At 41.5% G+C, this 20,661-nt stretch overlaps 1 protein-coding gene across 1 annotated transcript; it reads left to right on the top strand.

The window, feature by feature from the left end:
- The first annotated feature begins 5,084 nt into the window (after window positions 1–5,084).
- Window positions 5,085–20,007, top strand: DHRS7 (dehydrogenase/reductase 7). Its single transcript, XM_002913025.4, has 7 exons — window positions 5,085–5,342; window positions 10,667–10,819; window positions 11,456–11,562; window positions 12,000–12,239; window positions 14,823–14,945; window positions 16,199–16,414; window positions 19,766–20,007. Exons 1-7 carry the CDS (start codon window positions 5,210–5,212, stop codon window positions 19,811–19,813), a joined length of 1,020 nt encoding a protein of 339 aa, XP_002913071.1. The 5' UTR covers window positions 5,085–5,209; the 3' UTR covers window positions 19,814–20,007.
- The last annotated feature ends 654 nt before the right edge of the window (window positions 20,008–20,661 follow it).

Raw genomic sequence — 20,661 nt, 5'->3', positions numbered from 1 at the left:
GGGAGAAGCAGACTCCCCGCTGAGCAGAGAGCTGAATGCAGAGCTTGATCCCAGGACCCTGAGATCATGACCAGACATTCAACCAACTGAGCCACCCAGGTGCCCTCAATTATACTTTTTTTTAAAACTTTTTTAAGTGGTTGCCCTAGAATTTGCAATATACATTTATAATTAATCCAAGTTTACTTTCAAATAACGCTATTTTGCTTCACAGGTAGTGCTAGCATCTTATAATAACAAATTATTCCTACTTTAAAATGATTACAGATCTACAGGAAGTTGCAAAAATGGTACAGAGAGGTCCTGTGTACTCTTCACTCCATGTTCCCCATTGGTAACATTTTACATAATTTTAGAACAATAACAGAACCAGGAAATCGTTATTAGCACAATTCATAGACTTATTAAAATTTCACCAGCTTCACATATATGTATCTGTGTGTAGGTGTGTGTGCGTGTGTAGTCCTATGCAATTTTATCACATGTGTGGATTTGAGTAACCACCACCACTGACTAGAACGTTTATTGCTGTATGTAAGGCGGAGTTTGAAATGAGGCATTTAATGAGAGAGAAGGGGGCAAGGACAGAGACAGAGAAGGAGAGAGACAGAGAGAGGGAGAGAGAAGAGGATATATAGTGAATTGTTCACGTCTAAGAGACTTAAGATCATGCAGAAATCAGCTATCTAAAGAGACAATCAATTCAGTGATATGCAGAACTACATGTGGCCAACGGTGCAGTGAAATTTTCCTAGCGAGGAATCCCATAAGATTACTAAAGATAAGGAAATAATTTACATGAGACACAAGATAATTCAAGCAAGACCTTGTCTGCCTGCAGAATATGAGAATAGTAAACAAGAGCCCGAATGCTTCTATGATGAGTACAGGCAAACAGATGCAGAGGAATGCAGGAATGCTTCCTTTAAGCAGGGTATGGATCAAGGAGCACGTGTCCACCACAGCTAGGCTGCGAGATTTCTGTACAGGGGCACTGGGGGCCAGACAATTCTCTGTTGGGTGTGCCTCTATATGCTGCTCAGATCTTTAGCACTCCTGGCCCATGGCCACCTGGCACTATGAAAACAAAGCATATCCAACAAATTGCCAGAAGTATCTAGGGGTTGTGATACTATCTCCAGCCAAAAACCACAAACACCTTTCTCTTCTACAGGAAGAATATTCTTCTCCCTGACTTCCTCACTCCCTGTTTCCACTCCCTTGGACTTTCTTTTGTTTTTTGTTTTTTTCTCCAGAGACTGACAATAATGAAGGATCTGGATTTTTTTTTTTTTGAGGATCTGGATTTTTAAAGTTATTTTTACATGTGCTTTTATTATGGAAAGTGACAGTTTTCTTACACATCACTGCCTTCCATCCTGGCTGATCTATCCTGAGTAGGCCTGAGCCCATACCATCAAAAGTGACGATTACCAAAAGGAGAGAAGGGGGTACCATTCTATCACAGCTGAAATTTAAAACTAAGGGTACCAATTATACAAAAGGCCTTGGTTGGGACTTTATTCAAAGTCCCATTAAAATAATGACATTCAGGGAAGACTGATTTGTTAAAATGTAGTAACTCTTTTTCTATCAACTTAAGAACCTCAGGGAGGGAGTGCCTGGGTGACTCAGTCCGCGAAGTGTCTGCCTTCCACTCAGGTCATGATCTCAAGGTCCTGGGATCAGGGCCTGCGTAGGGCTCCCTGCTAAATGGGGAGTCTGCTTCTCCCTCTACCCTCCCCCCCCACTCATGCTCTCTCTCTCTCTCCCTCTCTCAAATAAATAAATAAAATCTTCAAGGAGGTTTACCTTTCAGGGAAAGGAGGATTCGATACAATGTGGGCTTATCATTTGTTGTATTAACACTAAGCTAACTACTGCAGACTCTTCAAAAGAAGCATTAGCTTTGCTACTTGATCTCAAGGAGCTTAAAGTTTCATTGGGGTAATAACATATTAACCCTGAAAATAATTAGAGATATCAGATAGTTCCCATCAGAAGTAATTACAAAAGAGATGAGACTAAGGAAGAGGTGATTATGGCTCCGGAGAGCCACAAACATCTTTCTGGAGGAGGATGGGAGTGGGGAGCTGGGGTGGAGGTTTGCAACAGGATTGGAAAGGGAGACTTAATTATTGCAAGTAATATTCTTCAATGCATTTCAAGACAAAAGAAAGTGGAAACTTGGTAAGCAGAATGGAAAATAAAATGTTGAGGAGGGGAGCCGATGTCTCACTTTCATCACTGTTTTAAAGTTAAATTTGGCTTATGCCAAGGAATAGCCTTTGACATCAGAACATACAAGGTATTCCAGGAATTAGAGAGGATGGAAGTTCTATTGCACCAACACCAAGAATGTTCTCCATTAGACTCTCCATTATCCTCAGCCTTGACCTAATTTCTATGCACTCTAACTGGGTCCCTAGCAGGCTCGTGGATCAAAACCCCTCATTTTTAAATTCTTAATTTTAACGCTTGTAGGTGTTTAGAAGGAAGCAATGAAATGTTTTGAAGCTCATTTCTAGTGGAAATGAATCAAGACTAGTATCTTGACATTTTGTATAATTAGTGGTGTTTTGATTATATTCTCTGTTTTCACTGTGCTGTTTACTTTGGGAGGTAAATCATGGCTTGGGAACAAAGATGTTTAGCACTGAACTAAGATTTGTTTTGCTGGGGCGCCTGGGTGGCACAATGGTTAAGCATCTGCCTTTGGCTCAGGGCGTGATCCCAGCGTTCTGGGATTGAGCCCCACATCAGGCTCCTCCGCTGTGAGCCTGCTTCTTCCTCTCCTGCTCCCCCTGCTTCTATTCCCTCTCTCGCTGGCTGTCTCTATCTCTGTCAAATAAATAAATAAAATCTTTAAAAAAAAATTTGTTTTGCCAAAACAGATAGTCAGCTAAGAGCAAGTTTGTGTGCTGTCAGAAGCACATTGTAAGGTGTTGAAATATAGCATACAGTGTTAGTCTTTTTTCTCTAATTGTGAAAGGACCCCATCCTGAGGGACCATTGCCTTGACTTGTGGGGACTTGTGTGATGGCCACTGGACGTCAGCACTGTCCTGGCTTCATGAAAGGATACAGAGATGCGAGGAGAGGGAGCAGCCGATGCTCTTTCCAAATGGGAATGAAGAAGGGGCTGAACGGAGAGTGTTTCCCTCCTTGACTCTGGCAGCTATTTAAGTTTCTCTGTTCATAATGGAAATAATGTAGCTTATATTTGAGTCCACTTTTTAAAATTATTGGACTTCTATAAATGGTTGAAATTCTGGACGAATCCAGGAGAGGCCAGGGCTCCACTGCTCTGTCTATTGTGCCCCATGAGCTTCTGGGGAGTCCTTTCATTTATTCATCTGTCTTTTGTTTGCTTTGCACACTTTGGATCCAGTTTTGAGATAAATTCTGCTCAAAATAGGAAGAGGCAATCCTGACGGATGCTACTTTGACAAGAGCTTGCTGAGTATCTTCACCAGAGGCAGCAGATTCTGAGGCTGGATATTTCTCATTGGTGAATAGAACGAATGAGGACAATTAGGCACTGCAAAGATATTTGCTGTAACAGTTGCTTTTCTGATCATAATGACTGATTCTTTAAATATATAATTGAATTCCAAAACGAATTATGTTTCTATTCAGGTAAAAGGAAATTCATGATGTTGAAATTTGTTTATTAACCTGTTTTCATTTTCCAAGGCAAAAATCACTAGTGAGATGAAATGACCCTATGGTTTTATTATTGTTTGTGTATTAGTCCCGGGTTCTCCATAGAAACAGCTTTGTTCCCCTTTCACCCTTCCCAGAGCTGGAGTTTCTGATGGAGAATCCAGGAACACATCCATGGTATGGTCTGGCTTGGGAGACTAAATCTAATTCAATCCTTACATTTTACAGACAGTAAACAGGCTCAGAGGAAACTCTTGGAATTTTGTCACTGGAGTGAGACTCGGTGTAGTATCTTTAAGCAACGTGGTTTAAAAGTCATTTATCATCAGGAAAAGAAAACCCATATTGCAAAGGTCACAACTAAAGAGGACACCTCTTGAGCAATATCATACCAAGTTGTAATTGAGGTAAACAATCCATCAAGATCCAAGTTTAGCTAGTGTAGGTCTTCCTCGGAGAATCAGACCCATATCACAACAGTACCTGATGCATCATAATTGAAACATACTTATTGCTCTCACGTGCAAGGATAATTCTATAGATCCAGAATGTAGAAGTTTATGAACAAAGTCCCTGTCTTTCAGGTTGGACTCCAGAAAGTGATAATTATAATGGAAACAATAAATAATTAAAATGACAATTCTCATAATCATAAAAGAAGGACTATAATTACTGTGTATGAGCTGCTGTGTCCCTCGCAGGCATTTTCTTATTTAAACCTCCCTATTCTTTGTGGGTACCTAAAGATAAAGAAATAATTTACTTAGGTTGCTGAGGGAGGCACCAGCTGGGCTCAGGTCTGCAATCCTGCCTCTAGAGCTAGTGCTCATGGGCAATCTTGACTGAAACTGCCCTTTCCCGTCCAGGAACCAGGCAAGTGTCTCTTGCAACTGCTTTCCAAATCTAAATCGACAAGATGGCAACTCAGATTCAGGGTTCATTGGGTGTGATGGTGGTGAGGGCATGGCGTGGGTGGAAAACTAATAGTCTGTTCCCTTCATTTAGTTAAAGAAGGAAAGAAAGATGAGGATGGTGGGAATCCCGGTCATAGGTCGGAATATCTGTGCTCTTCCTTTTGACACAACCCGAGCCTTGAAACTATATTCCCTCAAAACAACTGTTAGAGAATTGTTCTTGATATGACAAACCTTGTGGCTGCTGTACTAACGGCAGTCTCGCCAAATCTTAAAGTCCTCCATGCCTTCTGTCCCTACTGCAACCCTTCCCGGGGCGCAGACCCCCGCGAAGACGGGCGCGGCGTGCGGGGATCCCCAACATCCTCCGCGCAGCCCCGGACGCGGCGGCCGGCCGGCGTAGGGTGGAGGGGGGATGAGGTGGGGGGCGGTGCGGAACGTGGTGCCGCACTGGGCGCGCCCGGACCGCCCCTCCCGCCTGCCCACTATCTGGGCGGAGCCGGGGCGGGGCGGCTCTCGGGCCCTGGGGGAGGAGGCCGCGCTGAGTCTGGAGCGCTGAGTCCCGTGCGCTGCTGCGCGGCTCGGACGCGGCCAGTCTTCCTCCCGCGGAGCCGGGCGCGCGCGGCCGCGATGAGCTGGGAGTTGCTGCTGTGGCTGCTGGCGCTGTGCGCGCTCCTCGCGCTCGTGGTGCAGCTGCTCCGCTTCGTGCGGGCGGATGGCGACCTGACCCTGCTGTGGGCCGAGTGGCAGGGGCGACGCCCAGGTGAGGACCCGCGGCCGCGCCTCCTGAGGGGGAGGCCGGGCTCCGTGCGGCCGTCCCCGCTATCACCTCATTCCTCCGGGCGGCTTGGAGCTTCGGCGCCTTTCCCTGGGACTGCCTGGGGGGGACGAAAAAGCCGGGACCAAGGAGGCGGTCCTGCCCCTTGGTCTCTCTTGGGGGTCAGCGAGGACTTGGCCGCTTGCCGAACGGAGAGGGCTCTGGAATGCGCGGGGCGCCCTAGGGACTCGACATTCTTACCCCGGCTCCCAGGGGTTCTGCCGCTGCGTCCACGGAGGACACCACTTTGACAAACAGTGTGGGTCCCCTGAGTTTGTAAGGAAGCCCCTTTTGAGAACTGGAGCCCGGTTTATCTACTTAATGAAGCTGTTCCCACTCCCCGAGTGGTGAAATAAAATGAGAGTGTCCGGAGTTAGCACCCTACTCAACGTACTGGGATAAATGTATCACCCTAGAGAGAACTGGATTTTGCCCGGGGCGAGATCCTTACTGGCGTACTGGGGGCCGTTCTGCCTCTCCCACTTTCATCTGTACCCTGGTTAAAATTTGGTGGGCGTTGCCTAAGCACATTCTTTGTGCTAAAGCGATGTGACACGACCTCTAGCCTTTACAGCGACTCTTACAAAGTAGACGTTATTAATCTTATTTTCCCGATAGGGAAACCAATGTTCAGAGACATTAAATGACCTACCCAGAGCGAGGCTTTGGATCCATAAGCTCTAGGGTAAGTGGGGTTTCCCTGGAAGTAGTTTCCTCTGTGAAAATACCCAAAGCATGTGAGGTAGTTTACTTGGAAGTGATGCTAGCAGTGCAGAAGACAGACTCTGCTTTCCAAAGGGGGCTAGGAGGGAAGGGCAGCGATATGGCTGCCAAGGGTGTCAAAACAGGTTCTTGAGGACCAAAGAAAATCTTAGATGATACAGTTTTGTGTTCCTCCAAAGCTCAACCCTACCGCACAAAACCTTATTCCTTAATATTTCTTCTCGTTGCATTTTCTTGGGGATAACATCTGGAGTGCTGACATTATTGAGTTGGTGGAAAATACACCTATGCAAGGTCAACACTACAAAACTATGGCAAATAGACGGTTGTGATTGTCAGACCTTCTCTGAATCAGTCCTTCACTTGTCTGATGGCTGCCTTGTGGCTGCTTTGTGGATATTTCCATTCGATCCTGAGTGTTTTTGTGTTAACTTGGACTTGAGATTACTAAAAATAGGTTTTTTAAAAAATTTAATTCTGCAAAAGTTATTCGATCCATTAGTTATGTCAAGTGCTGAAGAGGAAAAATGTTGACAGTGTCTGAATGAATATCTAACAGCAAGTTAAATTTAAGTTATTATCACATATCAAGCAAAAATTAAAAGTTGACCAAAAATAGTTTTTAAGAAATTCATTTAATCTTTTCAGTGTTTTACTGTTGCTGAAAAAATAGTTTTGAAGGATTTTCAGATACATTTAATTACACTGCTATTATTATTATGAACTTCTAGAATAGGCTAATTTGCATACTAATTCGATACCTTATCATTTATCTAAGTAAATAAATTACATTAAAAGTTATTCTGCAAATACAGTTATAAAGTTAAATGGTAATGGCCTTTAAATTTTAATTTAACTTTTAATTTTTTAATTTAGTCGTTCTTAAACCTGCATTGACTGGAGAGTAAGCTTTCCAGAACTCTTTTTTTTATGTATAAAGCACAGATATATATATATGTATATATATATATATATATATACACACACACACACAGTACATAAATGGATATACAGTATAATGGGTGTTAAAATTTCATGGAGGAGTTTTTAGGACAAAAATCATAAAAAGTCTACTGGGGGTTGGGAGGGTGGTAATAAAGTTTAAGGCACATGGAGATACACTCAGGTTCCCATCAGGTTCCCAGAACAGTTTAGACTGGAAAGTTGGGCAGACTCTATTAAGGTAAAATATATATATAATATATATTTTTATAAGTAAGTAAATCCCCCCTGTCTTCTCCATCGGTTTATTGTTTTTGTCACCTTAGAAAATAGACAATATACTCATGCTACAAAACCTAATGATGCAAAAGGATATACGGTGAAAAGCTGCCCCCAGCCACCAAGTATGCCTCTCTGGAGCAACCAATGTTTCCCACCTTTTATGTATCCTTCTAGACAAATTCTCTGTTTTTCCAAGCATATATCTCCCATGGTGAAATTGAAGGGTGACTAACTTTAGATGCTGCACATAGATCCAGAAAAATCCATGGCACAAGTCCAGAATGGGAAGTCTCCAGCAGCAGCACACCAGAGGAAAACTCAGGTTTTAGTTGGCAGTAACCTCCATGTGAGCAGACTCTGAAATGACTGCCAGAAAAGACTCCGCAAGCCGTGGAGGCATGTCGCGTATGAGGCAACACATGGCAGTCCACAGCAGATGTCTTCTGAATGGCTGCTTGTATGTGTCAGCCTCTGTGCTGGACCCTGGGACACCCCAGTGGCTGAGCCAGCCATTGTCCAGACCCCATGGGAGTCCTGGATCCTTCTCGGGCCAGTTCTTTTCACTAGGAACATTGACAAGCTAGAGTTTGTGCAGAGGGGTGTGAGCCAAAGAGTGAGGAAACCTGATGCCATGTCATCTGAGGGCAGGTCACAGACGTTGGAGGTGTTTATTTAGCCTTAGAGAAGCAAGAGATGAGAGGATTTAGGGAAGACATGTAAGCTGCCTTTACATACACAAGGGATTGTCACATGCAAGCCAGGCTTGATTTTTTCTTTCTGTTACCACAAGGCAGAGCTGCTGCCAATGACTCCACTGCTACGGGGCAGCAGATTAAAGGTGGACCACAGTATGGGAAAGAATCCTTGACCCCTTGAATGATTAAACTAGTCCGAGGAAGGAGGGGGTGCTTTGGAGAGAAGTAGCTTCTGCATCCTGTGAGGGAATTAAGTAGACATTAGTCAACAGCTTGAGGAGAGAATTCTCAAACTGGGTTGGGGGTTGAACTCTTGTGGAGTTTCCTTCCAACTCCGGACTCTGCTTTCAGAGACTCAGTGGGGGAGCCCTTCATGTCTTGCTAGACTCTGTGGAATTGGTAAACAAAAGCTGGTGCTAAATATGCAAGTTTTCTACTCCAGGGTGGGAAGAAGGGGACCAGGACTGCAGGTGTACTGACTGGGCCTAGGGGTTTTCATCATTGGTTTTAAGTCATATTTGCTTAGTTGTGTAAACATGAAATTTTTGTGAGCCTTATGCTAGTTAGTAAATAGTTACAAACAATTATATTCACTCTGTAGTCTGAGTACTGCAGAACTTTGGAACGATGAGCAGTCAGTGAGTGAATGCATGATTATCTGAATGTACATTCTGCTCTTCCTGATGGAGTCCTCTGTTGTGCATTTCAATAAAAGTACATCATATGATAGGAAGGCATTGTAGCCTAGACGTAGTATTTGGGATATTTACAACCTTAGTTCAGATATTTACATGAAACCTCTTTCCTGAAGACAAGTTGCATTTTCTTGAATGGCTAAGAAACAGTTGGGTTTTAAAAGATTGATCATATTAAAATGTGGGCACCACAGGCTGGTGGTCCGAGTGTGGGCTTTGGAGCCAGATGTGCCTGGGCTTATATCCCAGCTCTGCTAGGGTTGTGTGGTGTTTACTCAAAAGTTACAGATGGCGTTCTTTCTATATTCCGGTATCCGTGCTAGGCACTGAACAGTGAACAAGGCAGACAGGGTCCCAGACTTAAGGGAATTTACAGTTTAGTGGGCTAAATTAATGTCTGTAATCCTCAGTTTCCTTTTTGTAAAATTAAGATAATTCTTATTTCGTAAGTTTCTTGTGAGGGTTCTAATAAGGTATTTGTTTAAGCACGTAGGAAGTAATAAAAAGTATTAAGCCTGTAAAAAATTATAACTATAATGTTAGGAACCCCTTTGCCCCTGGCTAGAGGAATTATAACAGTTGTTGGGTGAATATTCTTCTTTGTGTTGCTGCTGAAAAGTCTATTTGTTAAACACTTTTAGCAATAGGTACGCATTTTATTAAGCACTGAGTATGTGTCAGACACTGCTCTGGATACTTATTTTAACTCATTTTTCTCAGCAACACTATGAGGGAGATTTTATTATTAAGCCAGTTTTCCAGTTGTGGAACATTAAGGCACCAAGTTTTCACAGGAGGGCATTTCCTTGCTGTGTGTGATGGAGCCAGGATTTGAACCCTGGCAGTCTCCAGAGCCGGTACTGTTACCCTGACAGGTTTTAGAATGGTTTGACTCAAACAGTAGACTGATTTCCCAATTTTAATTTTTATGATCTCAAATCAGAAATGTGTGTGGTGATTCCGTGTTTACGTGTGTGTGTGTGTGTGTGTGTGTGTGTGTGTGTGTTTGTGTGTGTTTAAGATTTTATTTACTTATTTGAGAAAGAGAGAGAAAGAGAGAGAGCAAGCGTAAGCAGGGGGAGGCCAGAGTGACAAGCCGACTCCCCACAGAGGAGAGAGCCCATATGGGCCTGGATCCCAGGATCCTGAGATCATGACCTGAGCCAAAGTCAGATGTTTAACTGAGCCACCCAGGTGCCCCTACTGTTTTTGATGAACAACACATATTTTAAGAAAGAAAGCACACAGGAACGTTGTACCACAGTCACTCTCTAGGAATTCAGATAGACGGTGGCTATCATGTCCTACAGGGCAAGTGAGTTTTTCATTGGAGAAAAGGAGAATAAACCACTCCTCATTGCTTTAGTGCCATAGCATTTTTACAGTCTCTTTTTTTTTTTTTAAGATTTTAAAAATTTATTTGAAACAGAGAGCATGAGAGACAGAGAGTAGGAACAGGGGGAGAGCAACAGAAGGAGAGGGAGAAACAGTCTCCTTGCTGAGCAGGGAGCCCGATGCGGGACTCATTCCCAGGACGCTAGGATCATGACCTGAGCTAAAGGCAGATGCGCAACCAACTGAGCCAGCCAGATGTCCCTGTATTCACACTTTAAAAAAAAAATTAGGTAGGAGGTGCTTTCTGAGGATATTTAAATTAAAAAATTTTAAACCATTTTATTGAGGTTTGATTAGCATGTCAAAAAACTGTACATATTTAATGCATACAACTCAGTGAGTTTGAGGTAAGTGTACACCTGGGAGACCATCACCAGGATCAAGGCCATAAATTTAGGATATTGAAAATTTTAAACTCCATACATTGTATCCTTCATATATGTAGTGGTATGTTTAAGACTATCTTTTTGGTAATCTTTGAATTATAGGTATAATCTATTCCTTATTTCCTGCTCACTCCACACTTGTTTCTCACTAGAATGGGAGCTGACTGATATGGTGGTATGGGTGACCGGAGCATCGAGTGGGATCGGTGAGGAGCTGGCGTACCAGCTGTCTACACTGGGAGTCTCCCTTGTGCTGTCAGCCAGAAGAGTGCAGGAGCTGGAAAGGGTGAAGAGAAGGTGCCTTGGTGTGTAAATCTAAAATGGCAGCAGTACTTCCTAGAAATAAACCAGAGTCCAAATTCAAATACAATTTTGAGAATTTTAGAGGAAAAAGTGGGATTTTCCCGGGCTGTCTACTCTGGTTCCAAATGTCCCAAATGCTCAGATCCAAATCCTCTTCCTATGGGCATCACTTCATTAGCTGCCCTTGCCTTTTTCTTCTCTTTTTCTGACACCTTTTTTTTTTTTTTTTAAAGATTTTATTTATTCATTCGACAGAGATAGAGACAGCCAGCGAGAGAGGGAACACAAGCAGGGGGAGTGGGAGAGGAAGAAGCAGGCTCATAGCAGAGGAGTGATGTGGGGCTCGATCCCATAATGCCGGGTTCACGCCCTGAGCCGAAGGCAGACGCTTAACCGCTGTGCCACCCAGGCGCCCCCTGACACCTTTCTAATTATGGTGAAGAGAGCCGTTCTACTTCCTGTAAACCCAGCCAGCTTTTTGTCTGATGAGATGTTGCCTCATGACCACCAGTCCTCTTAGTCAGTGAGTTTGTTGCCAAGTCCAGTTGTAGGGTGGGTGTTAAACTTAATGCAGTAGCGAGAAGCCTGATTGAACTATCTCATGATGTCTCCACTAATTTTTAAATGTCTTTATCTAGAGAATGGCAATTTAAAAGAAAAAGATATACTCGTTTTGCCGCTTGACCTGGCTGACAGAAGTTCCCATGAAGCGGCTACCAAAGTGGTTCTCCAGGAGTTTGGTAAAGTAAGGAGCCATTTTGAATCGTTAAGTCTTGCTTTGACACAGCTATGAAAGAGATTCCCATCTTTGTGCTGTCACTTAAAGGGCTTTAGGTAAATGGGTCAGTGCCCACGAGTCTCTTACACTTGAAGACTTGGCTTTATGTAATTCATCCTTGCCATACCTTAACAAGTACTAATTCCTCCATCTAGAACAAAAGAAGGTAAAAATTCACCATGCCTTTTATTTTTGTGACACTTATAAAAAGTCACTTAAGATGGGAAATTAATTCCATGGGTGAATTCTGGTTTTTATTTTCTCTCTTTATTGCTGACTTCTGGAAATTCACCATTCCATTGATTTTTTTCAAGTTAATGATACAACCATCCATCCCTGAGAATTGCATCAATCCATTTACAGGTCATCGCCAAAGTGCCCCTTTTCTGATTTTATTTAACTAGATTGACATTCTGGTCAACAATGCTGGAAGATCCCAGCGTTCTTTGTGTGTGGATACCAGCCTGGATGTCTTCAAGGAGCTAATAGAACTTAACTACTTAGGGACGGTGTCCTTGACAATGTGTGTTCTGCCTCACATGATCGAGAGGAAGCAAGGAAAGATTGTTACCGTGAACAGCCTCCTGGGTATCATATCTGCACCCCTTTCTAGTGGATATAGTGCCAGCAAACATGCTCTTCGGGTAAGTCTGCTCCAACTCAACTCTGATGGTACTCATCTAAATATGTATATGGGGGATATGACCATTACTGCAAGAGGTCAAGGAACTGGGCAGTGATGTAGGGAGACAGCAAGAGAGACCCAAGGAGACCTTTGGTAGAGGACATCCCAAAAGATGCTAAAAAAGACTTGAATCTCACAGGCTTCTTCCTAATTCCACAAACATGTATTGAGTATCTACACTGTGCCATGCCATGCACTGCAACAGATCTTGGGAATATAAAGATAAGAAACGGTCCCTACCCTCAAGAAGTGTTTAGTCTAGTCAACCTGTCACCCTTCTCCTCATCTCTACCACATCTTCCTGGCTAATTGGGGATCTGCCCCTCATTTCTTCCACACACACTTGAAGTTGTACTTGTCGTTCTCATTTCTGTGGCTTCTTTTTCCTTCCCTGTTGTAGTTGGTATTTGTTTTATCTGGTGTAAATATATATGCATGTCAGAAATAGGAGCTCACCACTGGATGAGTAGCTCTGGGCTTCATATCCCTACTGGGACTAGGCTTGACTCTATTGACCATGGCATCACTGAAAGAAAAGCTAGTCAAGGCAGAGGCTAGGAGAAAAGTTTGATTTGGTTTGCATAAGTTACTAGATGTAAATATTGGAAAGAAATGAAGTTTTAATGTTGGCTTAAGAGTAGATATGAAGAAATATTATTATTATTTTTTTTTTAAAAGATTTTATGTATTTATTTGACAGAGAGAGAGAGACAGCCAGCGAGAGAGGGAACACAAGCAGGGGGAGCGGGAGAGGAAGAAGCAGGCTCATAGCGGAGGAGCCTGATGTGGGGCTCGATCCCATGATGCCGGGATCACGCCCTGAGCCGAAGGCAGACGCTTAACCGCTGTGCCACCCAGGCGCCCCATGAAGAAATATTATTAAACTGTAACATGGAGCAAATTAGATCCTAAGCCCAATAGGAGACACATAGTTTATAATTAATGCTGTTGAAGGTCAGTGTAAGGAGAATGTTGCACCGTTGAAATAATGAGATGCAGCAGCCGAATGGTCCTCACAGTTTCATGGAGATCTGAAGCTGGTTCTTTAGGGCATCGTCTTTCTGCTGGGGAGAGCAGACAGTTGCAGAGTGGTGAACCGGATGCTACACTGATGATGTCCCCATATTTGGTGCTGGGGTAACAGTCACTTCTGCAGAGCAGTTGGGCAAGTCTTGGGCAGGCAGATAAGGGACGGCAGCCAAGTTTCTCATGACATGCAGGGTGCTTTCGATAAAACACAACCTGTGTTATCTGGCCTGCCTTCCAGGACTCACTGTTTTATTACTGGATTTGATCCTCTGAGACAACGTGGCAGGTTGAGACTCTAGCTAGTTAAACCGGTAGCTGAACCCTGCGACCAGGAAGCACTTTTCCAAGAACACTTTTCCTTCCCTGATTCACAACAAGCTCTAGAGTGAATTTGTTTATCACCGAGAAGTTCACACTCTGTACCGGATGTGATTTCAGACAAGGAGATGTATTAGCCTCTGATGTTTTTGGCTTTCATGTTGCCCTCATCCTCTTTTACTCTAGAGAGGCAAAAGGTTAAGGGTATGAGATTTCTTGAATTTACAAAGCCTTTTTTCCTGTCCATCTGAGTCAGGCACTTTATTAATCTCCGACAGCATGAACCCTCACCGCCCCTGTTTATTAGTGGTCAGCATTGGGAGCTGGTAACTGTTTAGTGTTGGTGAACTGTTTAACTGTTAAAAATGAACACACTCTGGGCTGGCTGTTTAGACTCTTTAATAGTTAATTCAGCTTATACCAATGTAGTCTTGGAACATTTCCTAATTTAGAAAAGAGATGAGGGGAAGTAGATGTTTATTCCCTATTTGGTTTAGAAATGGCCAATATCTTTAAGTCTAGAGGGTTTAGCTTGTTTTTACAAAAGCCATCAAGTAAGCAGTTGTATTATTTTTTTAACCAGCCATGTACTCTTTTGCTAACCCTAAAAATAAATGTTTGCTGAAATGAAGTGTCTGTTAAAATAGTAATGTAAATAGAAAACGTTGAATTCTTCCTCTCTGATAATTTCTGTTAAGTATTACTAACCCCTCTCGCTCCCTCTTGTGCCAGCACTGGCACCTTAGGCCACTTTGAGGGATAAAAGAGGCCCAACCTCAGTGATTCTCAATGGAGAACACGTACCTCTTTTGGAGTGGGGAGCTGGGGACTGGTGTGAGGAGGGTGGGTCGGAATAATCTCCAGGGATAGTTTTTCACTTGTCCAGCTCCTACCATAAAAAATCACTGATTGCATGTGCCAACTGCCAAAAGGGTGAACTGTTCCTACTGGAAGGTGATGATACCTGAACATGCCTGTTCTAGATTGCCCCCAGTCTTACAGTTAAAAATGTTTAATGAGGACACCCAGTTATATTTCCCATCCTTTACTTGGCATTTCAAAACATATTTTGATAGTGTGCCACTATTGTCCCCCATAAAACTTTGAAGAAAATTAATTTCATACTAAGAGCAAATATGAGATATGTATATCTCATTTGTTGCTTTTTTTTCTTTTTTCTTTTTTTGCCTATTAGGGTTTTTTTAATTGCCTCCGAACTGAACTTGCTACATATCCAGGTATAGTAGTATCTAACATTTGTCCAGGACCTGTGCAATCAAATATTGTGAAGAATTCCCTAACTGAAGAAGTCCAAAAGGTAAAAATATCTAATTAGAGAATAATTAGAATGCTTTAGTAGTTATATATTGATAATGTATCACTGTGTCTCAGGGCTTAGAATTTTTTCTAACATGCATGTTATTACCATGTTATGAATTATTTACAAAACTTACCTCATAGCACTAGGAACACTGATAAGGTTAGCTGATGGTGCTTTGGCATTCAGTTTTAATAAAGGCTAAAGAAACTGAGAAGATACTGCTTATAAGTAATCCAGTATTATGTGGACGGTCAATATTCTTAAAGCCCAGCTTCTGTCAATTCACAAATTATAGCAACATTGAAAGGTTCTGTGTGGCTGAATTTTAGTACATTAAATCTTACTAGGATTTTCAAGAGGGGCTATGGTGAAAGAGCTTAGGAAAAGCTTTGCCGAACTGAGATAATTTTAGGTTAGCCTCACCTGTGCTAAGCACAGGCCTGTGCTTCCCTCAGCTCATGGATTATATGTAGTGAGTTACCCAGTGGATGACAAATGTCTTGTGAAGAATCTAGTATCACTCAATAATCCAAAATCCCACTAAAGACCATGAAATTTTTCTTCTTCTCCATGAAGATCGATTTCTACTGAGATGTAAATCTACTTCTGCTTGTATGTAGAAGTTTACAGATACCATTTATATTTTCCCATTTTCGGTGGAAGCTCTAGGGTGAAACAGAATGAGCGTGCTATTATAGGAATCAGGTGACTTGGACTGTAGACCTGGTTACTGCTAATGATCTGTGTGAGCACAGCTGAGACACTACCTTTCTGGGCCTCGGTTTATGTATTTGTAGAATGGTAGGGGCTTAACGAGATGAACAGTACCAGATTTGTTCACTACCAGAAACTGCTTTTATCTTCTTCCTCCATTTTATCCCCATGGACTCCATGTCTCATAGAACTTCTCTTGCTAAATGGATTAATTTGTTTAAAAACTTTTATTGCTAAAATGACATATAATTATTAGTAAATACACTAAAGGTGATCTAAGGAAAAGCAGAGAACCTTCATCTTTTGTTTAGCCTGCACAGTCTTATCTGGTATGTGTGTGATTTCTCTTAGGCTTTTGGAAATATAGCTTACAGACACCCTGTAGTAGCTATGGGGACTACAAAGGGGCATGAGGTCCCACTGAGAGAGTCACTCCAGTAGATGACCTCTACGTCCTTTCTAGCTTAAAAGTTCTGTGAAATGTCTTGGATAAATACTCGACATTCACTTAATATTTTTTTTTAACATTTTCTTAGACTGTAGGCGTTGATACTGTCCAGTCCCACAAGATGGTGACCAGTCGTTGTGTGCGGCTGATGTTAATCAGCATGGCCAATGATTTGAAAGAAGTTTGGATCTCGGATCACCCTTTTTTGTTAATAACATATTTGTGGCAATATATGCCGACCTGGGCCTGGTGGCTAACCAACAAATTAGGGAAGAAAAGAATTGAGAACTTCAAGAATGGTTTGGTAAGACCCATTTATACACTTCTTAATACGTATCAGTCTTGTAGGAAAGTATGAAATTCTCTAGTGCTTGAAAACTTTTCTTACTAACCCTCCACCAACCTTATGATGTAAATACAAAAGAGATAAAAAGCATTGTGTCCCCCATGCATATCTGTTGGTTTACTATAGATTACTACTGGTCTTAGAGGAAGAAGTTTCTTCAAGGTAAAATCAAATCAAAGATTGCCATTTTATCTTCTACACTTTCGGATTGACCAGTGTATGGGTCAAAATACTCTTTCTCCACTGCTTTTCACCACAAGTTCCTAGCTGGTACGGTCTCCTTGGGTTGATAGCTGGCCTCCCCTCCCATTTCTCCCCAGGATGAGGTGTACCTCAGTCCCGTGCTTAACTCTGTCAAAGCACTTATTGTACTGTTAAAACTCATGCTCACTCTCTGTGTAGTGCTGGTCCTTTGGCCTCATTCTGGAAGCACTGTGCACATATGTGTCAAAATGTCCGTGTCTGAAAAAATTCGGTGATTATTCATTCTTTTAAATGAATGGATACTCATTCTTACAGAAAAGTGAGGAATAATTTGAGCTATGTCTGAGAAAAAATTATGACCATTGCAAGAGTTTAATGTATAAAGACCACAGAAAATGTAATGAGTTAAGCCAAAAAATATGGCTATGATAATGCAAAGAAAGGCCATTTCTGTGGCTGGTTTTTAATGTTAAATTATTTTTTCAGTGACTACTACCTTCTTTTAGAAATAAGTTAGCAGGGATTGATATATAAAGAGAATTACTCGGTGGAAGCATACCATATGTATCATTGTATAACCTACCACTATTTAAGCAATCCACAATTTGTTAGGCACTTAATTTGTTCCCAGTTTTTGCAGGACAGTGAACATGAATCAGTGAAAAAAGCAAACAACCAAAATGCTTAAAGAGACTTAAAGGTTATAAAACTTTCATGATGCACTAAACAAGTCCAGAGCTTGAAAAATCCTGAAGGAGGCTATTCATTTGCTACCAAGTTGTAACGTGGACAATTTATATGTGTTTTGGTAATGTTGGGACGTAGTAGTGTGGGATGGTTCCGAAGGTAGAGCTTCATCAAAGATTTACATCTGAATTTTTAATTCGGAGGACAGCTGATAGAGTGGTGTGCCCAGTGATGGACAGGAGTTGAGAAGAAAGGGCTCCATACTAGGGAGGTGACATAGCGTCCTGGTTAAGAGCATGGAGCCTCCTACCAGGTTCCCTGGGTTGAAATCCCAGCTCTATCCTGTGACCTCATGCCTCAATCTCAGGCAAGTTCTTCTCTGTAAGTCAATCTCCCCATCTACAAAATGGACATTAATGATGAACTTAGTCATAGGATTGTCATGGGGAGTGAGTGAGTATATGGAAAACTCTTAAAACTCATCTTGAAGGGTTATGCTCGTTAAGTATTCGTTCTTAATGCTTTTGTTTTGATGGTAGCAGGATATTTAGCTAGCAGATAAAGATGGAAGAGTTCAGCCATAGGGCAGAGAGAGAATACATTACAGAAGCGATTGGGTTCAAGGGAAGAGGGGACCAGGGGCTAGAGTTCCGGTGCCAACATAGCAGTTGTGCTTTTTGGAGTGTCCACAATAATGTTATTTTGTTTTGTTTGTAGATTATCTAACTGTAAAATATAAACATTACTCAGTAAATCAAGCATTTGATTACATTGAGTCTTTACTGAAATGATGGCCTTTTTCTTCCTACCACCACCTTTAATATGTTATTACATGATCTTTTTTTTTCTTAAACATTTTATTTATTTATTTGAGAGACAGAGAGCATGAGCAGAGGGGAGGGGCAGAGGGAGCGGGAGAAACAGAGTCCTCACTGAGCAAGGAGCCTGACATGGGTCTTGATCCCAGGACCTGACATTATGACCTGAGCCATAGGCAGATGCTTAACCAACCAAGCCACCCAGGTGCCCCTGCTTATTACATGGTCTTATTGCTAATCTTTTTTTTATGATAAACTGGGCATCCTTTCATTTCCCAAGAATATTTCTGAGATAAAATACCTCGTTCTTTCCACAAAATGATATGAACTGAAAAAAAATTGTTCCTCACTTTTTTACTCGGTTTTCTCCTCCCTGCTTTTTCTCCCATTCTTTTCTTTTTTTTCTTTTTCTTTTTTTTTAAATTTATTTATTTGACAGAGATAGAGACAGCCAGCGAGAGAGGGAACACAAGCAGGGGGAGTGGGAGAGGAAGAAGCAGGCTCATAGCGGAGGAGCCTGATGTGGGGCTCGACCCCATAACGCCGGGATCACGCCCTGAGCCGAAGGCAGACGCTTAACCGCTGTGCCACCCAGGCGCCCCTCCCATTATTTTCTATTCTATATATATATATATATATATATATATCCTTTTTGAAATTTGCTTATAAGGCATCTACATTAAGATAATGCCAATATAGCTTTTCTCAAACTAAATGTACGTATTGATAATACTTGAATTATTTCTGTTGTTTAGGCTAGGAACGTTGTATCTGGAACTTTGTTTTTATGAATATGTATTATTTTTCAGGATCAAGAACAATAGCCGCACTGAATTGTTATTTATTATTTTGTCTTAGTGCAAATTCTTAGAAGTGGTAAATGCATATCTTCCCAAATGAAATGTCACATCTTAAGGATTATTGAGTTGCCTTGGTTTACTCTTTAAGCAATGTACCAGAAGTTCACAGATCACTTTAATCTGTCAGCTACTTCAATTCTAAATACTCTGACCTATTCTTTGTATTTATTTTGTTTAAGGATTTATTTATTTTATCTGTTTATTTTGAGACAGAGAGTGAGCAAGCATGAGCAGGGGGAGGGGCAGAAGGAGAGATTCTCAAGCAGACCCCTGCTGAGTATGGAGCCCCAATGTGGGGCTCAGTCTCACAACCCTGAGATCATAACCTGAGCTGAAATCAAGAGTTGGAGGCTTAACTGACTGAGCTATCCAGTGCCTCAATTCTTTGTATTTATTACAGGTATGAAATGCTGGTCATAGTAATAGTAGAAATTTCAGCATTTAAGAAATGCTAATCAATACTATTCAATGATTAGCAGATGCTAATCAATGATATTTATACCTGATAGAGGATATAATGATACTAAGTCCTACAGAAATATTTTTGTGTAGATCTAGAATTCTGGCTGTGATTTTTATTCTAATTTAATCATTTGTCCATGTTTTATAGGGATTCTTAACAGTGAATCATAATGATACAGCTCCTGAAAACAGAAGGAATTCGTAAAAACAAAAAACAAAAATAAAACTAGGGTAAATAAAAGGAGGGTCTGATTCATGTTACTGTCACTTTGTTACAGGATGCAGATATCTCTTACTTTAAAACCTGGAAGACAAAACATGACTGAAGGAGGAGTACTTGTATTTTTTAAGTCACTGGAGGGAGAAATGAAAACAACAATCTTCTTATGTACTGAAGACTAACTTCTGACTTTCCTTTTCAGTAGATATAAGTTTTCTTTCAACATGTAATAATTAACAAAAGATTGCCATGACTCTTGCAATAAAGATATTAACATATACTGCATTCTTGGATAAAAAAGCATTTTTTGTATTTTTTAAATTAATTTCAGATGTTGAGTTTAGTGATTCATCAGTTGCATACAATACCCAGTGCTCGTTACATCAAGTGCTCTCCTTAATGCCCATCACCCAGACACCCCATTCCCCACCCCCCCTCCAGCAAAAAAGCATTTTGAAATACTCTAGCATATATGCTTAAAATCTAGGGTAGTAGAATGCTAACCAAAGAACTATAGTAACCCATTAAACATAAATGTATGGAATACTACATGAAGCAGAGTGCAGGATAATAAGCAGATAATAAAGAAGTATCTGAAATGGACCTGCGTCTAAGGTACTCACACTCTTAGAAGAGCTGACGGGTACAAATGACTATAATTTGAAGCGGTGGGTAGGGCTCATAGCAGCCATTATTAGACCCCTGTCACATGCCGTTTGCTGTACTGAGGTGCTTTGTATGAGTTAATTCACTTATTCCTCATAACAGCTCACTAAGGTATGTGGTAATATCCATCTTTACAGAGGAAGAAATAGATGCTCAAAGCAAGTAGGTATTACTTTCCCAAAGTCACAGAGCTAGTAAGGGGTAAAACCAGGATTAAACTCAGCTCAGGAAGACCCCATTGGCAACACTTTACTCTAGTTATTAATTTTACTTTTTTTACTAGTAGTA

The sequence above is a fragment of the Ailuropoda melanoleuca genome, chromosome 14 (genome assembly GCF_002007445.2).
Source record: "Ailuropoda melanoleuca isolate Jingjing chromosome 14, ASM200744v2, whole genome shotgun sequence".
NCBI classification, from domain to species: Eukaryota; Metazoa; Chordata; class Mammalia; order Carnivora; family Ursidae; genus Ailuropoda; species Ailuropoda melanoleuca.
This window is presented reverse-complemented; position numbering and strand designations above follow the sequence as displayed.